General features: G+C 37.5%; 1 protein-coding gene across 5 annotated transcripts in view; it reads right to left on the bottom strand.

Annotated features, from left to right (window-relative positions):
- The window catches only part of KIF16B (kinesin family member 16B), a 137,753-nt gene that overhangs the window by 38,956 nt on the left and 71,491 nt on the right, over positions 1 to 27,306 (bottom strand). For 2 of the 5 annotated variants that reach the window (XM_061989218.1, XM_061989219.1), the window contains exons 18-25: positions 23,180 to 23,212; positions 22,772 to 22,825; positions 19,851 to 21,206; positions 16,404 to 16,574; positions 15,463 to 15,568; positions 14,884 to 14,934; positions 7,713 to 7,835; positions 1,037 to 1,126 (exon numbers count right to left, since the gene is read on the bottom strand). In XM_061989218.1, coding sequence (XP_061845202.1) covers positions 1,037 to 1,126; positions 7,713 to 7,835; positions 14,884 to 14,934; positions 15,463 to 15,568; positions 16,404 to 16,574; positions 19,851 to 21,206; positions 22,772 to 22,825; positions 23,180 to 23,212 — 1,984 coding nt within the window. Of the gene's footprint in view, positions 1 to 1,036; positions 1,127 to 7,712; positions 7,883 to 14,883; positions 14,935 to 15,462; positions 15,569 to 16,403; positions 16,575 to 19,850; positions 21,207 to 22,771; positions 22,826 to 23,179; positions 23,213 to 27,306 lie in introns of those variants that run through there. The other 3 variants (XM_061989220.1, XM_061989221.1, XM_061989222.1) reach the window with 3 other exon arrangements.

Genomic DNA, 27,306 nt, shown 5'->3' with positions numbered 1-27,306 from the left:
TGTCCTAGTCCAACAAACTGTTAAAACACTTGTCCCCATCTTATGAGTCCCCTAGAAGTACTGAAAGGCTGCAATAAGGTCTCCCTGGAGCTTTCTCTTCTCCAGACTGAACAATCCCAGTTCTCTTAGCCTTTCTTCACAGGAGAGGGGCTCCAGCCATTTAGTCATTTTTGTGGCCTCTGGACCCCATCCAACAGCTCCTGTGCTGAGGGCCCCAAAGCTGGACACAGAAACTTCAGGTGGGACCTCCCTAGAGCAGAGCAGAGGCAGAGTCTCTTCCCTCACCCTGCTGCTGATGCAGCCCAGGATATGGTTGGCCTTCTGGGCTGTGAGAGTACACTGTCAGCTCATATCCAGCTTTTCATCTGCCAGTATCCCCTAGCCCTTCATGTCATGGATTGATGCCTATATTGATGCTGAGAGTTGCCCTGAACCAGGTGCAAGACCTTTACTTGGTCTCATTGAACCTTATGAGGTTCACATGTGCCTGCTTCTCAAGCATGCCCAGGTCCTTCTGGATGGCATCCTGTTCATCAGTTGTGTCAGTTGCACCACTCAGCCTGTGGTCATCTGCAAACTTGCTGAGGGTGCATTCGATCCCTCTATGTCATTGATGAAGACATTAAACAGTACTGGTCCCAACACAGACCCCCAATGGACACCACTTGCCACCAATCTCCATCTGGACATCGAGCCATTGACCACTACTCTCTGGACACAGCTATCCAACCAATTCCTCATCCACCTAACAGTCCACTCATCATATCCATATCTCTCCAATTTAGAGAAGGATGTCAGGGAGGACCATGTCAAAGGCCTTACAGAAGTCCACATAGAAGACAACATCCATAGCTTTTCCCTTGTCCACTTAGGTAAGTCACTCCATCATAGACTGCCACTTGGTTGGTCAGGCAGGACCTGTCCCTTGTGAAGCCATACTGGCTGTCTCAGACCACCTCCCATTTGAAAAACACTTATTTTTCAGTGTCTACCTCCTTCCTCTCTTTTTCACAAAAGAAGTTTTACTGAAACTTACCTCTGGGTACTTCAGTTTTAAAGTTTTATGCATTTCTCGAAAGCGGCTGTACCGCCTGAATACTGTCCATGTCTCATCCAGGACCGTTATCTGTATCAGACAACATAAAAAGAAGGAACAGATGTAAAAATCACACACGGTACAACACTAAAAACCAGGCAGTATACAACAGTTTATCAGATTAAACCAGGAAATTCTTAGTTGCCTTAAATCCATAAGGTTTTATAGGTTGGCTTAATTTTTCTTTCATTACAGTGACAGAACTGTATTTAATAAGGAGCACTGATTGCAAAGCAAAAAAAAATGAACACTTTTATTCCTTATTCCAGAGTGGTTTGACAGGGCTGTAAAAACATTAAAATACCTCCAATCCCCAATCACACCTTGGTGCAGCTATGTAGCTCTCAGCATTCCAATCAGTGGGTGTTCCATTAACAAATGATTAACATCCAGCACAAGTGCTTCTCTATACATTCAGAGAAATGTATATTCTCATACATACAAACACACACATGCACATTTACAGGGGAAGTTTCATTAAAAACTCCTGTGAATAAAGCTCTTAGCAACACAAGCAAAGACAGAGGGCAAGCCAACCTTAGCACCTGTTAGTCACAAAATCCTCACTGGACCTGAGAAACCACAAAAAATTCAGGGGAAAACAAAAATTGACTGTCTGAAATTAAGTGAAATGAAAGAAATCCTGAAGTGAGTCAGTAAAGTGCTGTGACTCGTACCTTTGATATTACAACAAAGCCTCTGTCTGGTGATCTGAGGATACCAACAAGCAATACTGCAGGGAGAGGTGAGTGTTTTTCTCTACAGACTACTAGAGCTGGAGAACGCCTACTGGCAGAGCCTAAACCTGAAAAGACTGTTGCTTCTTTAATCTAAGAGGCTTAATATGTGATATTACCTTTGCCTAGCTATGAATTTATGCACAAAGATCAAACATAATCATTTTCATAAAACACTTTTCATAAAGACATGGGCTTCTTAATCTTAAAGTGGTTCCTAAAATTACCAAGTAGTTCCCTCACTGCTGAGTGCATTGGAAAGTTACAGAGGTAAAGGAGGTTGCAACAGTGCAGGATAACCAAGTAGAAGAAGAAAGAAACAGAGCAATAAAGCCAGAGGAGACCAGCATCCAAGCACTGATGATGACAGCTGCTATCTCATGCTCACAACAAACTCATCTCTGGTCCACACTTCCCCATGCCCACAGCCTTTGCTGCTCTAACGTCAGAAACCAGATTTGGGGATTGGGTTTTTTCCTATTTGTAACTAAAAGATTTAAATAAACAAAACTAATTGCCTCAAAATTTTTCACATTTATTAAAACATAAGTTCTTCTAGTCCATCTCCACAATGCAAACCCATTGTTTTTTATAGAATTCATGTTTTACATCACCAGTAAGCCTGACTGCTTCTAGAATTCCTGTATAATGGCCTATATTCCCTCAATATATTGTTAACAGTGTTTCAGGCTTTACAAAGCAGTGAATGGCTTTAACATGCATAGGCAGGTTTAACTGAAAAAAGCAGTAACTAGTCAGGATTTTTAATGTTATGCTGATCTCAATTAATCAACCATTTAGTTCTGATAGTTACTTTCAAGGGCTTTATGATTCTAATGTTCAAATAAACACCAGAGTGCAAGGGATAATCATACAGATGTTACTCATTCTCGCTTTCTTTTTGCTTTAATATCGTATTTTAATACTTCTGAGTCATGAAATTTTGCTGTGATCATTTCATTTGTAAATGATCTTTACTCAAAAGAAATCTTTTCTCCCTAGGGTTTTCACAGAAGCATGTCTTTATCAGAGTAACCTAGCACAAAGCATTTAGGACTCTTCCAGCTCCACAGCATGGGGAGAGCATGTATATGACCTTGCCAATCAAGTTGTCAGCTGTGCATCTGACAGTTGACTAGGTGATAAGGTGGTAACAAACTTACCCAAATCAAATTGCCTACAGCCAACTATTAGTTTTCTTCTGCAAAGTTTAACAACTTGTTAGAGATGGACAGGAAGGAGAACAGCAAAGCCATAAGAATGGAGGGATTTTCCCTTAGAGTCTTCCCTGGTGGCTTGGCTTGTCCTGACTAGGTCCTTGTCCATTCTCTTTGTTTACTTTCCTAATTCTTGTAACAAGACTAGTAGGTAACACATTGCAATACTTTGTTGTTACTGTTGATATTATTGGAAAATTCATTTTAAAGCTAAACAAAATTTAAACTGGTCCCCAAAGCTCAGCAATAATGTTATTAGCACAGACAGGATCAAATTCCATTCATATAGAGAAGTAAGCTACAGCACATCTGGCATAGCAATAACATTTCCAGAACAGGGACTTGTACTTCTACAGCTGATCCCCATTTTAAAAAGCTGTATGACAGACTATATACTGTTTAAGTACGGCTTTGGGACATATACAGGTCTTTTTGAAGAACAATAAGTAAAGGAGATTTGAAAAGCCCTTTATTTTTTAGTTGGAATTTTCCCCTACAGTAGTTAAAAAACATTTTCTTAATAACAAAAAAATGAGGTTGACTAAAGCACACCATTTGCTATGTAAAACCTATAAATTGAAATGAGATACTATAGCCCCATCTCCTTATCTTTTCTCCTCTTGATTACTGACAGAAAATAACAAACATTTTTAATTAATTGACAGCCTGTCTCAGAATCTGTTCTCCTTCTGCCTCATACAAATAAAAGTAAAACCACAGGGGGAGAAAAACAAACAAACAATGAATTATTCCACCTGATCAGGAAACTCCCATCTTATTTACCTGGGCTGGCTAAACTGTCCACAGGCATTGTGAAAATTCATGTTCTGCCATGAAGCTGTTCCTCACACTGTCTGTGAATCTGAAAAGCTAAAAGTTGTCTGAAAATTTCTTCTAACCTATTTCTAAGTTATTAATAATAGTCTATTATTCATAATACTGAGGATATTAAACTGATAGAGTGAAGGGAAGACTGGGCTTTTTCTTTTTTTCTAATTGAGGTAGATATGGGATATGCATCCTGTTCTTTAAGAGCTACGTAACTACTTCTGGTTTACTTCATTTATGCAATACCTCACTGAGCTCAGAAGGAAACTTAGACTAGAAACATGGACATTTTGGGCAGAGCTACCACAGCACTTGGATGAACAGAACTGTGACTAGACCTGGAGAAAAGCACTGCTTTGAGAACTCCTGCAGAGAACTCAGAGATGACTTAAATAAAGGCTTTGAAACACAAGACAAATCCAGTTTTGAAAAAATACCAAATAGGATAAATAAAATGAGAGAACACAGAACAAGGAGAGAAAGCTTAAAAAAAATGAAAAGACTTATTTACACCTTTCCCTCTTGCAGAGGATCCCCTGCAGGGCTGGCTGTGCTTGATTACAGGCTTTGCTTCCATCAGCTGCTCTAGGGACACCTCATATGCCTTTATGAGAGCTGGAGTTCCCCCTTCCCTGCTGCTGTCTACAGGTACTGTCTGCAATGCAGGTACTCCCTGTAACAGTCTTATCAATGCAAAAGCACTTCCCACATACTGTTTCTAGCACAGCCTCATCTGAATATTCTGCATATCACAACAACATGAAAGGAAGGGAAGTTTTCTGGCATTCCAATTCAGCTCTAACATAAATATGTTTAGACCTGATCAAGTTACTACTGTTTCATCATGTCTTTAAAGACAACATATAAAACTGATGCTCAAATTTAAGGGTTTTTGGAAACACATCCATTAACCCTGAATGCTTCATAGCAGACCAGCAAACAGCCCCACGACATCTCGTGTTGCAAAACAAGAAGGTGATGTCTAAACTCTAATAACAGGTTTGCTTCTATTTTGCCTTCTGTCCAATTCTGTCCAACTCAGTCAACATCTTAAAGTAGGATCTGTAACAAGTGGAATACCTGAGTGGACAAACTGTCTTACTGGCTTTTGTATGTCTAAGTGGACATGGTGCTGAACCTGTACTAAAATAAAATATTTCTGGCTGGTTGTTAGAGTTGAAAGACTTACAAACTCAATGTGATGTTGCCAAGGGAAGGGGAACTTGCCTTCTCTATTTTGACATATAAAGGAAATAATCTTTACTATTGCATGTCATAAAAAAAGTTTATATATTTGTTACAGAAATTTGCTAGATTTGTTTCCCTGTACAGCAATAGAATCAGGATTTATCTACAAACATAATGACTAGAAACATCTGCTGAAGAAAATACTTGTGAGGTACCTAGGATTCTAAGCCTGAGGGACTGTCTTACAAATCAACTCAATCATCCCTTGTCACTTTGTCAGATTTCAAGTGCTTTTACATGCAAATAGTTCAGCTGCCCATTTTTGCAAGAGCAAGAAAGCTTCTTTGGGACCCAGCAAAAGAAATGAAACTAACAACACCTCTCCAAGACTGAGACATCTTCTGCCAGGAGACCGCCCAAAAATAAACTAGAACAAAGTAAAGTAAGGCTGAAACCAGGAATTGTTTCAACAACTGATATTGTATCCTGACCCATTGGGAAGGATGAAATAAACAACTACCTGTTTCCTCCTCCCTGTACCTTCACCTTTACTTTCCTGATATTTAAGGCAAAAGAAAAAAAGAAAACCAAACTGTTCCATGTATCTGATTTCCCACAGAATAACCATAGCAGCAGTTGGAAGCTCTGCAGGGGGAAGGTTTAAAACAGAGAAGTTTGTGGACGGTCTGTGGATTGTAGCTTGAGGCCAAATCCTGACCACAGCAGAAGTAGCCCACTGTGACATAAACAGTTGATTGACTTGTGTAAGGGAATGACTATAAGAAACACCCCAAAGATTGCCAAACTAAGGTCCATAGGAGCTTCAGTAAAAATATTTACTGTTCTAAGGAAGTTCACAGCAACAGATTACAATTAAAGTGACAGCCCATTCCTTATGTCATTCACTTCTTTGCTTTGACCTTCAACAAAGCCCTGATCTAAGCAGCAGTTTCTGTCAGAAGCAGCCTAGAGATGCAAAGGAGAGAAAGAAAAGACTGTACTGGCGACTATGACAGAAGAAAATAGCCACTCTGTATACACCGATCTTAGCTAGAACATTCATTCATTCTATGCCATCATTGTTAGGTTGCAAGTCTTACTTCTCCCAGAAAAAAAATATACAAGCACCAGAACAGCTAGAATCTAGTTTCATATGCATATTTCTCTCTCTCCTTGATATATCATCCTGTTCCTTCCTGGTTACGAATCACACTCCCTTCTAACATTTTTCTTCTGCTACATTTTCTTCCAGGTAAGTCCAAGTCTTCCTGCACACAGTCTTTGAACTGCCCCTTCATCCTAAGATCTTGCAGATGCTTACATAAGTTTAAGGGATTAAGAGAGAATACTTGGCAGAGATATCTAAAATTACTAAAAAGAGAAAATATCTTTTTATTTTATCTCCCTTCACTAAACATTATCCAATTTAGTAGATCCTGTGTGCTGAAAATAGTTAATGAGTGGAACAGTACTTGGGGAGTTCAATATGTGCTTACTCTTCTCTTTGGCTCTGGCCTTTTGCTGGCCCCAGGAAATTCAAACTTCAAAAGGCAAAAGGAAGTATTCCATGTACAAATTGTGTAGTATGTTTCAAGATGAAAATTTAATTAGGACAAACAGAGCTAAGATTGCCCACCTTAGTAAAAGCCTTTGTAAAAGAGAATGTGAGCACAGTTCAAAAATGGTCCTGCACACTGTGAGGGCAGGTCACTCCTCCAACTTACAGCAGCTAACGAAGCATCTGGCAGCACATTCAGCGACGAAGGCTGCCAATTTTGTCTCTGATGCCATGTACATCAGTTATGCTACATGTCCACATGCACTGAGAGTACATTTCCAATTAGACTTCACATCTTGCTTTGAAAAAACATTGGCTTAGCACCAGATGAAACATAATGAATATGCATTTTTTTCCAGCATTTCTGCACAGAACATCAACCGAGGAAGCCACTGCAATGGAGGGGAAGCAGGTAACAGTTTGGAGGAGCAAGACCTTGGAGATACAGAGTGGGTAGAACCAGAACAACAAAGAGAGCCCGAAAGAAATTAAGCCTTTGTTGTGGATATGTGCAAAATACTTTAATTAATGCTTTCATTATTATAAGTAAATATTTCAAGCCTAATTATTTTCCATACCTGACACTCGCAGCTCAATAAAGGGCTTTCCTATAACCAACGTGCATTTAATCCTCATCTCTCCAACACTTCTAACCAAATTATTTGAAGTTGGATCTTCAACTGCTCACCCCACGAGTCTGACCACCAGCCTCCTGTGTACCACTGACACTTGGCAAATAGCTGCCTTGATAGTGTCCTGTATTCTGCATGCCTTGTCCCAGCCTCTCCTATAACAGTACTGGGGCCATTTAGATAACAGAAGGAGAACCAAGGATTAAACTTAGTGGAACAAACCCTACTGGGGTTACTAAGGTGATTTCTGAAAGCTGCAGATTCTCAGGTGCACTTCCAGCCGTCATTTCCATTTTTGCTAACTGTGATGATGTTATCACAGTGAACACCAATGACTGGACAAAGCAAACCAGGAACTATTTGGTTTCACACCAACGGCATTTTTCTCCTAATATTGTTACTGTGATGCTACAAATGCAAGCAAGGTGTGTAGAGAAGTAACTGAAAAGCACTTACCTTTATTTCAAACTCATAGTGTTCATCCTTTCCCTGTCCACATAGAACGTAGCGTGGAATACTAATTTTAATGGGGTCCTTTAGGTCATCTGGATTGGCTCTCAGTGAACGACAGACCATCCGCTTTCATGTGCGTACCAAATAGGGAGAACAAAGGAAAACCAAAATCACTATGTAAGGAAAAAAGAAAAAGAACTTCACTAAAAATGAGAAAGTGTTCTTGTGCAGAAGAGTAGGGAAAGAGAGCATGGAGGAGGCAGAAGTTACTTCTAAAACAAAGGAGTTCTGTGAAAATAGAGTGAATCTCCTTTTATGAGCAAGCCCTTGCATTTTGTTATGCATGAAAAAATTAAGGTGAAGTGTCTTTAAAAATACTGCTTTTCCTTTAAAAAGGTATTTTCAGCTTAGATCTCAAAACTAAGGGAAAGCAGACATTGTATTAACTATCTTTAAAAAACAAAAATTGAATCAAGCCTTCACAGTCAGACGCATTTTTTGTATGCTTTTATCTTTGTGTAACAAACCCGTTTACAATATCATGCAAAGCTGCAGGGCAATTCAGAAAACTCTTTGACTTATAATTGAATAAGGTATAGATAACACAGCAATCCACTGTCACAACAGCTTCCTACTATTTTCTTAAAATCATATCAAACTAACAGAAAACTCAACTAGGATAAATTTGCACAGTCTGGACAAAAATATCTGAAAAGGTACTTGTAATGAGAGCACACTCATCTGACTAACAGCCAGATGGAAACTCTAACTCTAAAGTTACAACAAAAACAAAATACTTTTTCAACTGACAAAGTTAATGCTTTGCAGTGACTGGTCCAAAAGTAGCATAAGCATTTACAGTGAACAACTACAGGAATTGCCTTTTAGGAGGTCCTCCACTTTCTCAGTTGAATGTGTATGGTCTGAAAACCTTAATGAATTTGTACTTAGAAAACAACAGCACCGTGACAAATATAAGTTATCAATAAGAAAAAAAGATTTAAAAATTATCACTTTAAAGTTATAACTATGTTCTATATTTGTAATTAGTTATGGTATTCATCACTCGATCTGTAATTGTATTCTCAACATTTCTTTTCAATCCTTTAGCAACTACAACGAGATATGTCGGTCAAAATTCTTCAGTCTTGACCAACACATCTCCAAACATGCACATGACTCACACTTCTGGTCACCCACATTTGGTTGCTTTGGAGCAACTCCTGGTGACTTCCAGCATACATGATGCTGTGAAGGAGCTGGAGAAAAGCTTGAAATGCATTCAAAAATGCCGCATGTTACAGACAGCCTTTTGGCATCCTCAGCTGGCTCTCAAGGAGGAGGAGGCTGTTATTTCATTACCAGTCAATTAGAAATGCCAATGTCATTTCCCTTAATGTTAGCATTAAGAGTTGTGAAGAAGAAAATGCAGCAAAGTGACCTTTTCAGTGCCCTTTGTTTACACAACAAGTGTTTTCTCCTCTCCATTTTGCCTTTCTTTCCCTTCTCCCCACGTTACTCGCTTTTCAACTAAAACTCATTTCTGGAGCGTAGAAATGTAAGCAATTCTTTCCTTAGGGGAAAGAAGAGTTCATTGCCTTGACAACAATATAATCTGTTTTAGAACAAAAATAAAACCATAAAGTCAGTCTTAAAATCACCTCTGTCAACATGTAATTTATTTGCAGTCATTTTCAGAGAACTGTTACAAACAGCTAATAGTCAGAAAGGAAAATCATCTCAAAGTGATGTGAAAAACCCACTCTAATACATTAAATAATGTTTAGATATTCATAAACATCAATCATTATGTTTAACTTACAGTACATTAAAAGGTATTGCTGTGAAGAATTTTTTGTATAAAACTGCAGAATATTATTTGAGTTAGACTTGAAAATAAACAGAAAAGAGGAAAATCATGTTAATAGGAACACAATGTGCACATACATTTAACTTCAGGGTATAATCTGAAAAGGAATGAGTTGCTGAAATGTCATTCCTTGAACAGCCCTCATTAAGACAGTCCTCCCAGATCATGCTACTCAATGCTAGCTTTTGGCAAGGCTCAGAAGAAATGCCTTGGCGATGTCTGTGTAGGAGTCACTTGTGAACTGGACTGACACAAGGTTACACTCCAAACTTGTAACTACTCTGTCCATTCCATGTTCTGAGAGATACTTGTGTGTACTTTTTTTGTTAAAAACAAAAGCCATATCTAAAAATAATGTGACACATTTTGCTCACCTTTTGACTTGAGGTAGCAGAAAGTTCAGTTATTAAAAAAACCAACATATTTCTCTATCCAAACCAGCACTCATCCTCCCAGACACAGCTTCCTCATCTAATGCAAACCCTGTCTTTTTAAATCCCACATGAGTTACATTATCATGTCTTAACATATGGTAAGAACAAATGGGAAATGTTCTTATACTAGTAGAGAGACTGAAGTCTAACTCTGTCTAGTAGAAGAATTGCACCTCTACTGGCAATATGCTTACAGAATTTAGAATTTCAGATTACATCCCACTGCTTTTTCTGCCAAGGACCATCTTCCTCAAGTAAGGCAGATGGCACATTCAAGCAACAGGATTCAAAAGGTATTCATCTCCCTTTACAAGGGAAGAAATAAAAGATGGAAGACAACAGCTTATTTACTGTTTGAACATCTGACAGGGGAAACAGGTACAGAATAACCTTGTACTAAGCTTTAAAGGCAAGCCTCAACTAATAAAAATCTTTCACTTATATTCCATGGTTCCATTATTTCTTGGAATGTAATATTAAAGAGAATTGAAAGAGATGCAAACTCACAGCATGAACAGCCCCCTTAGTTAGCAAGTAGAAAAAGAGGAAAGTCAGGCCAGGCACATGACATGAAGAGAACTCCAGAATTAAACTTACTCCATCCGTCAGGCCGTATTCCCAGTTGCCAAGTATCCATTCAACACAGGACAAAATACGTACAGAGATGACAAACCCCAAAATGTCTGTCTTACCACAGGTATGGCAGCATGGCCAAAGGTCAAAATACTATTTAAAGCACAATCAACATCTGTTTACATCTTTTCATCAGGTTCATTTTCACATTTTACTTAAAAACTCACATCAAGGGAATATAAAGACCTGCTCTGGTGCCGAGAAGTACAAGTTAACTATTTGGACAAAATAAATACACGTTACTTAAAGTCATGAACTCCTTCCCTGTAAGAAAAGGAGAGGAGGGGGAAATCTAAAAGGACTATAAGATGTTCTTTGCATTTTTCTTGCTTGGATTCACTGCTTCCTACACTCTTAGCCCTAGACAAAGGGGATAAACCCAGGAGCAAAGCAATACAGCAAATCTATCAATTCCTGGTAAGTCAGCCAACACGCTTTGAACAAACCAAACACCACTCCTTTTGCACTTGTGACAAACCTTAATGAAACAGCGCAATAATACTCAAAAAACCCTCCAAAGAAGAGAATTGTCAAGGCTATTCTTCCCAAAATTCAAAGTATAAAAGCTATAAACAGTCTTAGTATTAAGAGCATAGAGTGAACGCAAAATTAAAAAAGGTATAAAAATGATGTTTTGAAATATCAAGATCAAGGGCATGAAATAAATGAGAGGAACGAAAAACAAAGATCCTCAGAAAGATTAATGAAAAGGCAATCATGGAAGAAGAGAGAAGACGTTAATGAAGACAGAGAGTAGATGGAGGGAGCCAGAAAACATAGCCAAAATGGAAATCAGAAGACACAGCTGTAATTACAGTTTTGATCCACCTAACACATAAGATAGAAACATTTAATTTCCTCACTTTCACAAGAAAATGTATCTACAGCATATCAGAGACTCATGTAACAAAGATCTTTGGTACAATGTATCTCCACTTCCTACAGCATCCCCCCACAGGCTCAAAGGACTCTTTTGCTTATTGATTTAAAAAAAAAAAGAAAGAAAGAGATTTTATCAATATTCATTAGCCTCTTATTTTGAATGTATCTAAACATATTTGGATTTCAACACCTAGTCAGATGCATAATTAGCCAAATGGCTTCTTCACTTGAACTGAATGTTAATTTCCAGATTTCCGAAGGGATATGCAAACGGCTTTGAAGAATTGACGGGATGGCTGTCGGTCGAGTATTTATTTCTTTGCCACAATGTGTAGAAAAACCAATTCCTGAATCAGATCCAACCTTGCTCCTTCTAGAAAACACAAGCTCAATTTTTGCGCAATTCTCTTTGTCTGGCAAAACCACACATCGGATATCATTCAAACTGTACAACTGAAGGCTGTCAAACTGTGATTGCTGGCATGAAGCATCCGTAAAGTTAGGTGCAGGATAAAAGCCATTATTTTCCCTTAAGAGACTTATATGAGTAGTCGTAAGAACAAGAGCTCTATAAACAGTCTGCTTAGCACACTCGACTTTCACTAAGGTATAAAGCAGCACGTGAATGTCACCTAATAAAGGTTTAACGCTTCCCATGTTTTCATGGAGTAAGTAAACCAGATCAGCTAATTCAGACTTAAATTTACAGGACAGTCGCACTCCATTTGAAAGAACTAAGTCATTTACTTCTGATGTCCAGTCCAGCGAAATCTGCATCAAATCATCTTTCAAGAGTTGGTGATTTAAATAAACAGCATCATCCGTCGTAGGAATCAAAACACTCATTATGTCATGACAAACTCTTTGAGTGAAGTGTTTGTTATAGGTAAATATTGTGAGTAAACCATCTTCAGCAGAACACAGAAGACTAATACTCTGTCCAGCAAAGCCAACTTGAATCTCCTTGATAGTGATGATGGGAACCTCACAAAACATTGCCAAGGAACTCTGGCAGACGTCTTGTCCGACTGATGAAACAACAACATACAGAACGGAGCTGAACAAAAGCAAGCAAGCAGGTTCTGGATCAAGTTTTTTGCAACTGCCAACAGCAAGCCAATATATACCTTTCAATTCCTCCACTCTAAGAGAAAGTTGAGGTAAGGTGTAGGTCAAGAATTCCAGCACTTTTTCCAGAGAACAGACTTGAAGCTTCAAAAAGACATCAGGAAAGTGCACAAATTTCTGTTTTAATACGAGACTGTTTTCCAGCTCCTCACTTTTACAACAGCAGACAAGACCCTCAGAGGGGTTTCTCGCACAGGCATCAGAGATTTCTGTACTTACACACATCGTGATAGTCTCTTGCACAGGGGATTCAGGCTGAATGACATTTGCAGTATGAGCTCTGGCATCATTAGTAGAGTGGGACACATCTTGATCCACATCTGACTTGAAGAATACATTTATTTGCAAATTTCTTACGAATGGCAGATTTTTTATTAGTGATACCACTTGTGCACATCTCTCATTTCTGTCACATAAACTTCCCAACTCTTTAATTTGTTTCGAAACCACCGTACTGTTGAGCAGATGACTACTGGTATCTTTGTAAAGGCAGGAAAGCTTACTGAAAAGATATCCCAAACCGTGAGTGTGTTCTGGTCTCACATCAAAATGAGAAGCTATTGACTTGAAAGAAATCAAATTGGAGGCTTTTTGTGTTGGAAGCTGAGAATTACTAAACTGGTCCTTGATTGTCGGGTGCACTGTCTTAAATGGGCTGTTTTCTTTACAAGTTATTATTTCAGAATGCATATTAGACTGAGAAAAAAATAGGCACGATATGCTGTTAAAGCCAGGCTGCTCATTAGCACCCATTAAGGATCCTACAGGAGACAGCTGTTTCAAGTGGGAACAATCAGATTCAGTTCTTGAGCTGTCACAATCCGGAGAAGTAATTATTTTATCATCAAAATGATTGAAATTTTCACCCTTGCAGAGCGAGTAAGCCACATTATTTAAGTCATGACTTTGTAAAGTAGATAAAACATTCTGATGAGGAACATTCTTACTCTTTAAAGTATTAGTATTTTTAGAGTGAATTAAACTACTTTCAATGTCACAACAACAAGCAAAGCTCTTTTGTTCTGAATTACTTCTTCCACTCTCAAATGCCTTCTCTGATGTAAAAGGAGAGGAGATTCTTCCATAACCAGAATATAAATCCCATAGCTCGTTATAGTCCTTCTGTCTTTTATGGTTTCTTACTCCTGTGTTTTCTCCACACAACTCAGAAGCATGATTGCCATCTTTAGAGATAAATGGTAAGCCATAATGTGGCTGCCACTGTTGACTTTTCTGTTAAGAATTTCAAAAGAAGAAAACACAAAAGTCCTTATAAAACTTTCTGATTCAAACATTTCTTAAATTGAGGATTGATTTTTGATTGGTTTGTACTACTACTCAAAATAGGTAGAATCATTGTAGAACCTCTCAAAATTAGAGACAGAAAATCCAACAGAAGTGACTGAGGTCTGATTCAGGAATTGTTCATCTTCTCAGCCCACCGCTGCTTTTATTTTGTACAGTATCCATTTCACTTGGTTTCTATTTGCTTTACTCCAAAATCACAGGAAAGTCCAAGAGTGACGCAGAAACTGATAACATCTTTAATGTTTTTCCACACATACACAAGAAAGTCATCCTGTATTATCCAAGACAGAGTAAAAAGTCCAATACAGTTTAAAAATAAGAGTATCAAAGTCAAAACCAGTCCAAATTGGAGGCCTTGCAGTCCTCCTACTAAAGGTGTTTAGTATTTATTCAGCAAGACAAGCAATTAACCATGTCTCATGCAAAAGTTAGGCAAAGATGGTGGGAGGGGTGTAAGTCTCAATTTAAGAATACATACATGAATCCTTCATGACACAGGCAAATTTGCCCAATGCTACCTGCTAATACTACAGACATCCTTACAGTAGTTCATTAAGAGTTAAAAATGTGAATCAGTATTCTGAATTCAGGCAACCTCTCCTCACTAAATGTTTTTTGTCCTCTAAAAAAAATAAATCAGGAAAGGGATACTGTTCAGATTTAAGAATCATGACAGAAGGAGGAAGAAAGATCCACAATAACACCACACCTTTCAAATAAGGAAAAAGCTATGCTTAATCTGGAAGAAAAAAATAAAATCACTTCAATTCCAGCTGGCAAAATGCATTGCTGTTTCCATTTGCCATTCATCTTGCTGCAAATTCGAAATTCTAATTATGCAGCTAAACATTAAGAAATTTAATTACAGGGCATGCCATAATTTAAAACAACCATTTCATTCTGACAAATTATGACCTACCTCATACTTGAGCTTGCGTTGAACAGTGCCATTACTAAGCCTCTCATTATCCTAAGAACAAAAAAGGTGCAGGTGATTACTAAAAAAAGCTCCTTTCTTGTAGAAGTTCGTTTAAAAGTATTCAGACAAAGAGACATTCTTTACAGTAGCCAGAAATAGCTATTTTCTTATCAATATTCATTAAATCACTCACTTAGAAGTCAATCAACCCAGACTTTGGATTAATTGGATCACCAGTTTTTAAATGAGCATTGGTTTTAAAGTATAAGCAATTCCCATTCTTCTGGATAGAATTTTATCAAAGTATTTTACAGACATGAGTTTCCATTTTACGCGCCAGCTTTCTATTGCCATTTACACATTCCTCCCTGAAAAAAGCAAAAGCAATACAACTTTTGAATTTCAGCCACAGGAAAAAAAAGGAGCTGATCAAAATCTAAAACTGATTTCCTGTTCATGGTTTTTGTAAATTAAAATTACTTCGCTTTGGAAAATATGAAAATTGCCAAACAACAGAACTAAATCATCAGTTACACACAGTGCACTGAAGGTCACGATTTTCTACCCATCTCTGCTCACCTTTAAACTTTCTGTAGACCAGGACAGGCTAACATCATTATCTTCAGCTTTATTATGAATATTCTGGAGCCTTCTCTGCACTTCTTGTTCAATAAAGGCACTTATCCTACAAGACACAGAACAGTGGGAGGGGGGAAAAAAAGTCTATTCTTAGATAAAAATCAAGACAGGCTAAAGGGCTCTTTGAAACACTTATGAACTATAGGTACCACACAACTCTTAATTGGCAGGCTTAATGGTAGACCTGTTTTATCTCTCCTTAAGAAACGCGGACTTTTGAACAAGGGTTTATCAGGCAAAGGTTAACAATTTGTTGTCATAATTAGAGAATTTAATGGACCACAGGTTAAGTCACTGTTATGCATACAGCTCTACACTCAAGTGGCAGTGAAGGTAAGAAGGCTGAAGGAGAAACAGAAGGCTAGGGTTGTATCTTTAGTTACTTAATGGTTTGCTTTTATCCCTTTGTGATATTGGCAACTTGGACTAACAAAGATTTGGTCTTCAACTCCTGGAACATTCCATCCATTTAAGACTAACAACAGTACGATTAAGTGTAAAAAAATGAGATGAAATAGATTTTAAATGATTCCAGGCAGCTGTCTTAATAAAAAAGGCCTAAAATGATTTCATTTACTTCATTGCTTGATGTGCATAGAAAGGAATACCACATAGACAAGTAACTGTAAACACAAAACCAACCGAAATACATTTCGTACTACAGTTTCCCAGCCCTCTATTCCAAAACAAACTGAACAGGAGCAAAACATTAGGCTCGTGGTTATTTAAAGTAAAACACTGCGAATTAATTGTTTCCAGACCAGTCTTTAAGTATGATTACAGTATTTAATTAAAAACCAACTCTGGTAGAACAATCTTTCGAAACATTTCTTTTTTAAAGCCATAGCCTGTAAAACACTGCAGAGATGCAGGTTACCTACCTGTCATCAACTAGCGGTGCAGCGGGCGGCTGTGGCTTTGTGGGGCTGGTAGGGGAAGTGGCATGGGAGAGTCTCTCTTCTAATGTTCCATGATTTACTTTCTGACCACCATCACCTTCATATATTTTTTGCTTCAGCTGCTGAATTTCCTGATCCAGGCTATAAAGAGATCTTAAAATGTAATTTGTTTTGGTTTAGAGTTCATTCACATAGTTCTTATGAGAAGTCCTGTACTTGCAGAGGGATACATGTACATAAGGTTGTAGGTATTAATACTTTTGCAGATATAAAAATCATAGTTTTTTCTTAAGCATATTTACATAGGAAAACAGAGATACCTCAAAAACACATTGGCATAGCAGTATTAAGTCAAATAAACCGATAACTTCCAATGCAAAATGTATCCAACTCAACACATTAAATGTTAATTAGAAAGACCATTTGTCTATTAGAATCACTGGAGTAAACTTTGTTACAGAGGTCTATCAAGGACCTCAGTTACTAGCTTTCAACATGTGGTAAAGGAATAAATAGAAGGGAATATATTCAATCCTCAAAATACAGTACTTAGCGCAAAAACCAAAGATAACATAAAACAACGACATAGCAACACATGCCCATAAGAAAATTTACGTTCAAACTTAGTATTTATTTTATATATATACATATATAACAAATCTTTTGAAATGGAAACTTCATCACTTTTTTCAACAAATATACACACAGAGTAGAATATGTCAAATTGTGTACCATATTTTTGACTGAAAATGCCTGAGGCATGGCATATAAAATAAGCAGCACTTCTTGCTACGTTTATCACTTAGTCAAATTAAGCTATATTATAACAAAGTAACCTGTAGAACACACTTCTCACTTGTAACGTAGCTGAGATTAGATTAGTAACACAGTAATAATCTTCCCCATTTCCATTACAACTTTTGTCTCTAAAGGTAATTGGTTTTCTAGAGGTTACTTGAAAATTAAAGAATAAAAGAAAATAAGTTCCTGCTCGTCTTGCAATTGCAAATATCTAAATTGAAGTACAATGCTACAACTACTTTATTCCATCCTGAAGGCTAAAGCAGAAAATTAAAGACATGACGAATGCTGAGGCTTAGGCTGGAGTAAAGCAGGCTGAATTGTTACTTCCTTTTTAGACTACTTTTGCAGCACTGCCAGAAGCCATCTGTTTCTTTTGATTAGCAGCAAAACAATCCTTCATCCTGGGGGAAAGTGGATGGGAAATGGCTGATGGATATAGGAGAGTGTTTGCATCTATGGAAAATCAATTTAACCACAAAAATCAGAATTACATTAAAGCAACAAAGCTTATCTCTTGATTTGTAAACATTGTGCTACCAAAAGATATGACTTCCTTTAGCTATAAACTTCTCCATCCGTGTGGTGCACCCGCTATTAAATACACCACACTGCACTTGTCACTTGTGAGCGACACATCCCTTTGTCTCAAAGATTACTCTAAATCTGTGTGATGGTCATACTAATGCCACAGACCTCTGCCAGTAAAGACAAAACATGTATGCATTATTCCAGTAGGAGTTAACTTCAAATCATCCTTTCAGGATTCACCCCTGTAGGTGAAATAATTTGAGCTAACAATGTCCAAATTGGAAAAATCCTTTTATCTAGTTATGATAGACTTACACACTTAGACCACTTCAAATGAATACTGCATTTAAGCATTTTCAGAGTTAACACTGATCTGAAACAGAGCACATCCATACATACTGGTATCTAGATAAACAATAAGAAACGTATACATCACATATACTGCATACTCTAGTGCCCAAGACCTTGTGTTCTGTGAAGTGTAAACTCAAATGCAATAGCAGTAAGTAGCCTGAAACATTTAAGATACTATCATGCATCTTAAGATTTTCTTCTGCCTCAACATTCATAAAAACTTCCTGAACTGAATTATTCAGGCCCCTGGGCGATTCAATGAAAGGCTTCGAAGCTTTATTTAGTTTGTGCAAGAGGCTTTTAAAGTAAATAAGAAAAAAAAAAGGTTGTTTTTTTTAAAAAGACCTTTTCACTTCCTTGCTATCTTTTCCAAACCTCTGCTGACAACATATTTTTCCACTTATCACACAAGCCAGCAATCTCTTGAGGGCTAACTAAGCTGTCTATTTTTGTGAAACCTCCAGTTGTTTATGGCTGACTTTAGTCAAGCGAGATGCTTAGTGCAGAAAACAGGATTTTCTATCCAAGACAATTACAAAAAATAATGGCAATATCCACAATAAAATGATAAATCAGTATTAAAAATGTTTAAGTAAAAATCCACACAATGTAGCTCTAAAAGTTGAAATAGTAACCTCTTCACAGAGAGAAACTATTCTCTTCTGATAATGGTTTAAAAGAAAAAGGCTAAAGAAGAGTTCTTCAACTCGGCTAAAGGCAAGATGCTTTTTTAGGTGTTTGTTCTATTCAAGCATCTGTTTGAAGGGGTTATGAAGAAAGAGTCGTATCATTACTGGAATATTAATACTACCTCAAGAAAAAACAATTCATTGTTTCAACAATACTGACAGGTTTTAAAGCTGTAGCATTACCAAATCAGACAACACATCTAAAAATGGCAATTCTGCCCTTTCTCCATGCTGCATGGATTAAATGCATCAATCCCAGTGGATTTTTGCTCAGGTCAAAAATAAAACAAATGATTCCTTCCTCTTCTTCCGCATAGAAAGATCCTTCCTCACCTGCATCACTCCTCTCTAAGCCTCTCATACTCAGGCTGAATGTTTTGCTATCATATGTCATGTGTACTACTGATGACATTGCTTCTGGACCTAAAAGGATTTGTCATCACCCATGGCTGCATTAAAGCATCTACAGATTTTCTAACAGGCTTAAAAACTACCATCAAATTTTACATGGATATATGGCTACTCTGTTCTTTTAGCTCTGAAACCAATAACAAAAAACTAAACATTACACATTTGCTTTGAATACCAGAAGTGTTCAGTGCATCATCAGCTGGGAGAGACAGTTGGTAGTATACTGTAACTACCAGTCTCCAAATCTTGAACAAACATCTAACTTGTTACCAACAATGAAACAAAAATGTTATACATTAATATTTTAAGATAAAAAAAGCTGTTAGATGGTACATGTTTTTCTAAGGGCAGAACATGAAGTTGTTTGAGCTTTCTAAATAGGCAAAACAATTTAAGAACTGTGATGGCAAATGAAAACACTGCTGAGGATGGGATAAGTATCCAAACACAACAGAAGTTAATGAGTAAGCAAGAATTCTTTAACAAGCAGTACAGCGCTTCAATTCTGGATAAACTACTTTAAACTCATCAAGAAACTCAAATACTGGGATACAGAACAAATTGGTCTCCCACCAGCTAAGGTATAAAACTATTTACTTTTTGTGGCTAGGCTGTATCAAATGGAAGCTGCCACAACACTCACCGTTCTCGGTCTTGTTCAAGGGCTTTCTGCTCAGCTTCTAGACTGGCCTGCAGACCCGCCTGTTCACTGCAGCTGTTGTTCAAGGTGGCAAGCTTCTGTTTCTGCTCTTCAATTTCAAAGTCTATTGTTGAACGACGCTGCAAAGCAGAGTGTCTCCTTTCTAACTTAGCAACAGCTTGCTCCAGCGCCTCTCTCTGCTGTTTTTCCCTCGATTCAAGGATTTCTTTTTCCTTTTTCCGAACCTTTTCTTCCTGACGAGCTACGTTGGCTGTGAATTCAAAGGTTTCTTGAAGCTGCTGCAGCTGATTTCTGCTAGCTCTATATTGGGCAAGCTGCTCTTCTTTTTCTTCTATTTCTTTCTCTATTTGATAGAGAGTATTATCTAACCCTAACAAGCCTCTATCAAGGACTTCAGAAGCTCTTTGTTTTTCTTCCAGCAGAGCTGGCAAATGATTACTCTTCAGGTACTCAAGCTGGCGTACTTTAGACTGGAGTCTGTACTCCGCTGACTTTATCCTGTCAACTTCTTCAGCTTTGAATACAGAGTCTACAGAGATTTCATCGTCTCTCTTGAGATTTAAATGTTCTTCATGTGCAAATTTTAAGTGTTCCAGAGCACTTTTTTCATCTGCTATTTCCTTTTCTAAGTGATCCATTTGTTGAACTAAATCTTTTTCCAAAATAGTCAACTGTTCCAGTTGTTTCATTTTAAACTCTATGAAATCTTGCTGTGCTTTTTCCACATCTTCACGGTTTTCATCACCTTCAGACCGGGCTTCCTTGACTTTCAAAAGAGACTCTCTAATATCTTCAAGATCTCTTTTCTCTTCTTCAACTCTTTGTACATCCCCTCTCTTCAGGAGCTCTATCATGACCTGCTTCTCTCTAAGCTGTTCTTCTAGATGAGCCACCAGCATCACCTGCTCCCTTTCTTGTTCTTCAAGTCTCTTTTTTTCCGATTCCAGCTTAATATACTGTTCATCTTTCTCCTTTTTCAGTTTTTCTAGTTCACGGAAAATCTGCATTTTCTCTGCTTTTTCATTATGATTAAGTTCTTGTAGTCGCTGCAACTCTTCTTTGACCCGCGAAAAAATTTCTTCCTGCTGCTTCTTCTTTTGAAGTTCTATCTCCTGTTGTTCCCGTAATCTCTCTTCTTCAAATTTTTCCTTTTCAGCCAGCAAATCCTTTAACCTGCTCTCAATGTGAACGCTTCTCCGTTTCAGACTCTCTTCCTGTTTCCGAATTTGCAGCTGTACTATTTCTGTTTCTTTGCGCTGAGACTCCACTTCTTGCTGCATTCTTACAAGCTCTGCTTTGTCAGACCTTTGTTTTTCTTCCATCTCTTCTATTTGTTTCCTACAGAAAAACATTTACATGCAATATTTCCAACTTTTCCAAATGACAACATATCCCTTAGAAAGTTAAAATGGTTTGGACAAGGATTTTACAGTCTGTATAATGGGTGTTTTTTTAATAGTTTTGTTTTGCCACAGGTTAAGATGTTCCACTTTCTTGGAAGTGACTCAATGCATTGGATAAATGGTAGAGATTCGTATCATCTATTTTAACATAACAAGTTGTGGATATATGAAATTATAGGAAGACATGTTATGCTAGTAAGCATTTATGTTAGCAAAAAAAGAGACTGTACTACATCTATCAAATCCAATTAAAATACTGATAGAACACAATGAAAAGTAAATATATATGTATATATGTATTCACATGTACCTACATTCTCATATACAAAATCTGTATAAAAGGACTTGATTAGAAATTTGCCTCACCAAATTGAAGCAAACAGATGAATTACAATAATGTCTTCTTTTCAGGTAAAACCAACTGAATTATTGATAAACAGGATTATAAGCTTAGGAATGGACGTATTTGTGAGAGAAAATACTTTAAGACAAATTATTATGTCCTGTGCAGTCTCTCTTTTAAAGGTTCTAGTGGATTCCCAATGAGGACAGAGACTTGAAGGTCACCATTACCCCCGTAACACCATTGCCTGAACATACGTAGAGAGAATCTGCAAGTCAGATGGTTATTTTGTGGGAAGCTAAAGTCAGATAAATTAAAGCACAAGCAAAGCAGCTTCACCACAACCCGAATTCAAATCCTGTCAACATAACAAAGTAGGTAAATAGCAGTGGTTTTGTTGCATCATTTTCTAAATATCTCCTTTTAATGCTTCAGGGTTTCAGGGTTTTTCTGAGTTTACTTAACTTAGTCCGGCTATATAAACAGGTTTCAAAAACGGAGCAAGCAGTCTAAAGCTGAGACGACAGAAAGTCTTTTAGCTTATGAATGTAATCAATGCTGTGATCTGCAACAAGGCGAGAGCTATTACTTCAAAAATCTTAGCAGTTATGATGAGCCAGAGGAGTCAGCTCAGTTTGTCAGCTGACAACAATACCTTCTTTTGTACTTCAAACTGATTATATCATCCTGATAAGCACGATTGGTGTGCCTATATTAGCACTGTGGTTCTATTTGAGAGAAGAGTTTACAACATTGGTTTTTCTAATGAAGATTCATTCCAAAGGCAACTAATTAATAAAAAAGGTCTGGATAAAGAATTTACCATCTTTTAAAACAATACCATGAGAACTAAGAGCGTGACTACCATATTACGTTTGTATGACCTACCATCCTCATACCTCGTGTTTGGTATTTCATTCACTAAAGATCACACTGAGTGACCATTTGGTTTGTCTATCTGTTACTAACCAGTAACAATGAACAGTCCAAGAAAATACCCAACATTTTCATAGAGGATAAGACAAGATAAAATTATTTCTATCAGGACCCTCTGTTTGCTGAGTAACACTGTGAGTTCAAATTAATCATTTAAAGGAGTCTACAATCTGCATATGTAGATATGTATTCACACACATAAAGATCATAGAGAATGTTACCTTTTACTTTCTAATTTTTCAAGCTCCTCTCGTTGCTGTCTCTCAAATTCTAACCTGATTTAAAACAAAACCAAAATAGTAGGAAGGTTATTACTCGGTATCACAAAAATAGGAAGATATGATGCAATTAAGTGCCTGCTTAGGAGTTTACAGCAATGGGACAAAACAAAAGTTTTACAAAACTACTTCCTATGGTAACAGAAAACATTTCCTTCATTAGGGTTATGAATTAGATATCATGCTGTCTGACCAGTGCACAAACAGAAAAGCAGATGAATTTCTGTGGGGAAAAAAACCAAACTATTTAAAAAGTAAAGTTAACCAAGGCAGATGAGTGATTAGCATAGCTTCTGCAAGTTAACCACACGCAGACATGGCAATCAATATGTAGAAATTGAATTTCTCTACCTTAGACAGATTGGTCCTTTTACAGGGAAAAGACTGCCATGGGAGGCAGGGGGAAACGGAGTGATCAATTAAGAGAGGAATTGACAGAAAAAACATATTAGTGATACAGTATATTTTGAAGTAAACAACAGTTTGGTTTATTAAAGGTTAAATTGGTTAGATTCATGGAACATTCATCATATTAGTATTCAAAACTATTCAAATACTTGTTCATTCTAAACATGGTTGCAAATGCCAATGACACAGTTAAATCGATGCTCATCATGATATAGTTTATTGACTTGGCCGCTTCAGAGAAGGGAAAGACCTACACGACTACACTATGGCACACTCACAGAATCACAGAATCTTAAGGGTTGGAAGAGACCTCGAAAGACCATCCAGTCCAAACCCCCTGCCAGAGTAGGATCACCTAGAGTAGGTCACATGGGAACTCATCCAGATGGGTTCTGAATGTCCGCAGAGAAGGAGACTCAACAACCCATCTGGGCAGCCTGTTCCAGTTCTTCTTTTTCCTCCCAAGAAACAAATCCCCCAAATCCCAAAGTACCCAGATATTTCTATGGTGTAACCAGGAAGGCTGAAAAACCTCAAAGTCCTGCAAGATGAAACATTTAAGCACAGAACACAACTCAAACCCATTTTGAATTTTTAACGTATTTAGTTTGATAAGTTTCTCAATAATTATGAGAGCGTATGTTATGCTATAAGGCCTGACTACAGTTGCGCAGAAGCCCATATTTTAATTTTCTTTGTAGGATTTATGGGTTTTAAGGAAGTTTCTCAAAATGAATATTCTCTTTATTTGTTAAAGCATAGACAACCTACATAAAAACTAAAATGTTCAACGAAATACACAAATAACCACTTATTTCGGATCTGAAATACAGCTGAAGAGAGTTTACGGGTTAGTGAGATAGTTTATAAACACTGAAAAAAATGAAGACTGCACCACCAGTTAAGTACATGAGCAACTGCAGTTTTAGATGTCATGACCCCAACTATATAATTATTTTTTTAATGACTTATGTTTAATATTTCTTTCTAAAAGCACAGAAATGCATATAAAAAAAAGGAGTCACTCTTGGAAACATGCAGAAAACACACCAATAATCAGAAACTTTATAAAGCAATTACATTTTGATTCCTACTTTCTCAAAAAGCATCTTTAACAGCTGCAATAATGTAGAAAAAAATAGTTTTAAACTCCATTTTTCTTCATTTCTTACAAAGTTGTTTTAAGAAACACCTTGTGCAATACCTAAAAGATGAGCAAATGTAGATTCTTTTATACATGAGCGCACACATCCAGAACCTTCAGGTAAATGTCTCACCAAGAGTCCCTTCATATTTGCATAAGACTGGGATGGGCACCACTGGGCACTAGCTCAGCATTACAGCACCAGGAGAGATGGCAATTTTTCATTTCATCACAATTTCTGTTGCAGGAAAGCTAAATCCACAAAGTTATGCAAGAGAACAAGAAGAAATCTTAAGGGACCTTCAGAAAGCAAAAGCTTCATTCAATGTGGGGTTTTATGTATTTAAGCTATGCCTCAAAAAGCCCTTGCTTTGTCTCTAGTCTGCTACCTCTGGAATTCAGAGCTGTTGGTTATCGCTTCTTATTCAGGGCTTGGCTGACAAATGCCACTACATTCATCATTACTCCAAAATAATATGGGCCCTGGGGAACACAGCTCAGCTCTGTGGAAATGCAAATGTCCATTAGGCACTGTCAGATGTAGACCATCTTTGCTCAGACAATTGGCAAATATGAGTTACAAGTATTCCCATGCTTGGTTAAGCCATAATGAAGTAAAATGTTTCAGAGGGGTAACACCATGTGCAAGACTCAAAGCAAAAATCTTTCAGTCCTATGAAACACCTAATTTGGCAAACATTTTGCACAAGCCTAAAAGTGGTAGCTAGCTGTTGACTGAGCTCTGATACAAGGAAAATGAGCCATCACAGCTATCAGTCTGATAGAGAAACAGGTCTATGGTGAGAACTCAGATTTTGCTTGAGGAAGCATCTCTAATACCTTCAACAGTGGCGTCCTGAGAGTCGGTTTTACCTCACACTGAAATGATGTTGGTGTTGGCTGTTCAGGAAACAGGAGTAAACTATGCAGAAGTGGTTGTTCCTTCAGTGGAAACGGCTATTTCCCAAAGCCAAATATGGATCATCACCAACATCTCCATCAATAGTTTCCAAACACTACATCCAGCTGTATTAAAAATGCATGTTAAATGTATTCTAGACTAGTAAGCACTCCTATGAACAGAAGGCCTAACTCAGTCTGGTGTTTTGCTGCTATGTACATTCAGTGGTGACCAAGAAGGTTTAAGCTCCACTGAAGGCTCTCCTACCCTGTCTTTATGACTCACAATATCTGTATTCTCTTTCAATGGTGCTCACAATGCAGCCTTTACTTCCGCAGGGGTGGTAATGATGCCTGTCTTCCTTAACTGTCTGTCTATTTTCTCAATATATTTAGGAATTCCTCACTTTTGAGCCCATTATCTCAGCAAAGTTTGCTTCAAACTGGTTATGGGCTCAAAGTTATTTCAGGACAGGAGAGAATCTGGGGAGGCAGGTCAGGCAATGATTGCAGAACCCTTGTTCTTTTAAGCAACTAGTAAAAAAAAATTATCTCACCATCACCAAAAAAAACACACTGAATAAAACAAATCACTGCTACTTTTTCAAGACACAAATGCAAGACTGACGTTTTCCAGTTTAGTCAATCTATTAATAAAACTCTTTTTCACATAACCTATACTCCCTTTATTAATATGAGCAGCTCTGTGAATAGAAAAAAGTATTTGTTTGAAATTAAAAAGAAACAACACAGATATTAAATACTAGAATCTACTCTTTCTTCTTTTGTAGATCTACCACAAAGGAACTTAATCTGATCAGAGTTGAATTAAAAAGACACCATTTTCCTGGAAAACCTGGCATATCTAGTGATAAGAGGCAGTGTAGATAAACTGCAGAGAAAGAAGTCAGTTCTACTAGCACACTACTACAATAGCTTCATTCACAAGGCACAAAAGTGCGACCTGGTCATACATCTGTTAGGAAAGACTGAGTACTGGCCGAATTACAATGATGTCACAATGCCATTCATTAGCCCAATTTATTAGATTAATTTAAAAAAAATCCACAACACACAAAAACCAAACCCCTCCTTGCTAAATCCATGACAAGACCACGGTTTCTCATGAGTAGCTTTAGAGTCACAGTATAACGTGGCTTACAAAAGGTCCACAAATTAAACCTTCAGCAGAAATCTATGTGCAAAATTGTATTTTATCCAAAGCTTATTATCTGAAGCAGTGTTGCATGAAACCAGATTAAAGACAAAGACTGGGAACAAAGCAAAACAAAGAATTTTGCATGTTAAGCCAAAATTTTATGCAACTATTTCCAAGGGAAATCAACAGCCAAACAAAAACCACACATGCACAAGACAACCCACACACAAAGACCACCCATCTGAAAACACAATTGAAGGAAACACTGATTTTCACATGGGAAAGATACAGATACAATAAGCAAGGTCCATCGTTTATCTGCTTTCACAATAAATGAAGGTAATACCCCACAGGCTCTTCTGCCATGGATTGCTAGATGCTAGATCTTACAAGCTGTTCACTGCAACCTACAGGAATTGCAAAGTTTAGCTACCAATCGTTATCAATACTGCAACTGGAAGAAAAGGTGGTCTTGAAAGTGCTAAACTAACAACAGGCAGAACACTAGTCAGCTACAAAAGCTGCACAAAAAAGAGCAGAAGGCCAGCTACTGAACTATGCTGCTGGTGGGTAGTGTAGCATTACATAATGGGAAACTGATGCTACAATCTATTGTAATAAAAGATCCTATCAAAGGACCATGCCCTGCATTATTCCTGCTGTGGAAAAATAAATCCAAACCAAACTTAGTATAAGATATTCTTTTTCATCTGCACTTGTCCAGGAAGCAAGATGTTCACCCCCACCTAATGCATCTGAGTACAATTACCCTGCCTAGATACCCAGAGATTAGACTTACTGAATGTTTTAACCAAGCTGAACACAGGGACCTGCATTCTTCCTATAATGTGAGCCTCAAGCATAATT

This window comes from Colius striatus, chromosome 2 (assembly GCF_028858725.1).
Source record: "Colius striatus isolate bColStr4 chromosome 2, bColStr4.1.hap1, whole genome shotgun sequence".
NCBI classification, from domain to species: domain Eukaryota; kingdom Metazoa; phylum Chordata; class Aves; order Coliiformes; family Coliidae; genus Colius; species Colius striatus.
This window is presented reverse-complemented; position numbering and strand designations above follow the sequence as displayed.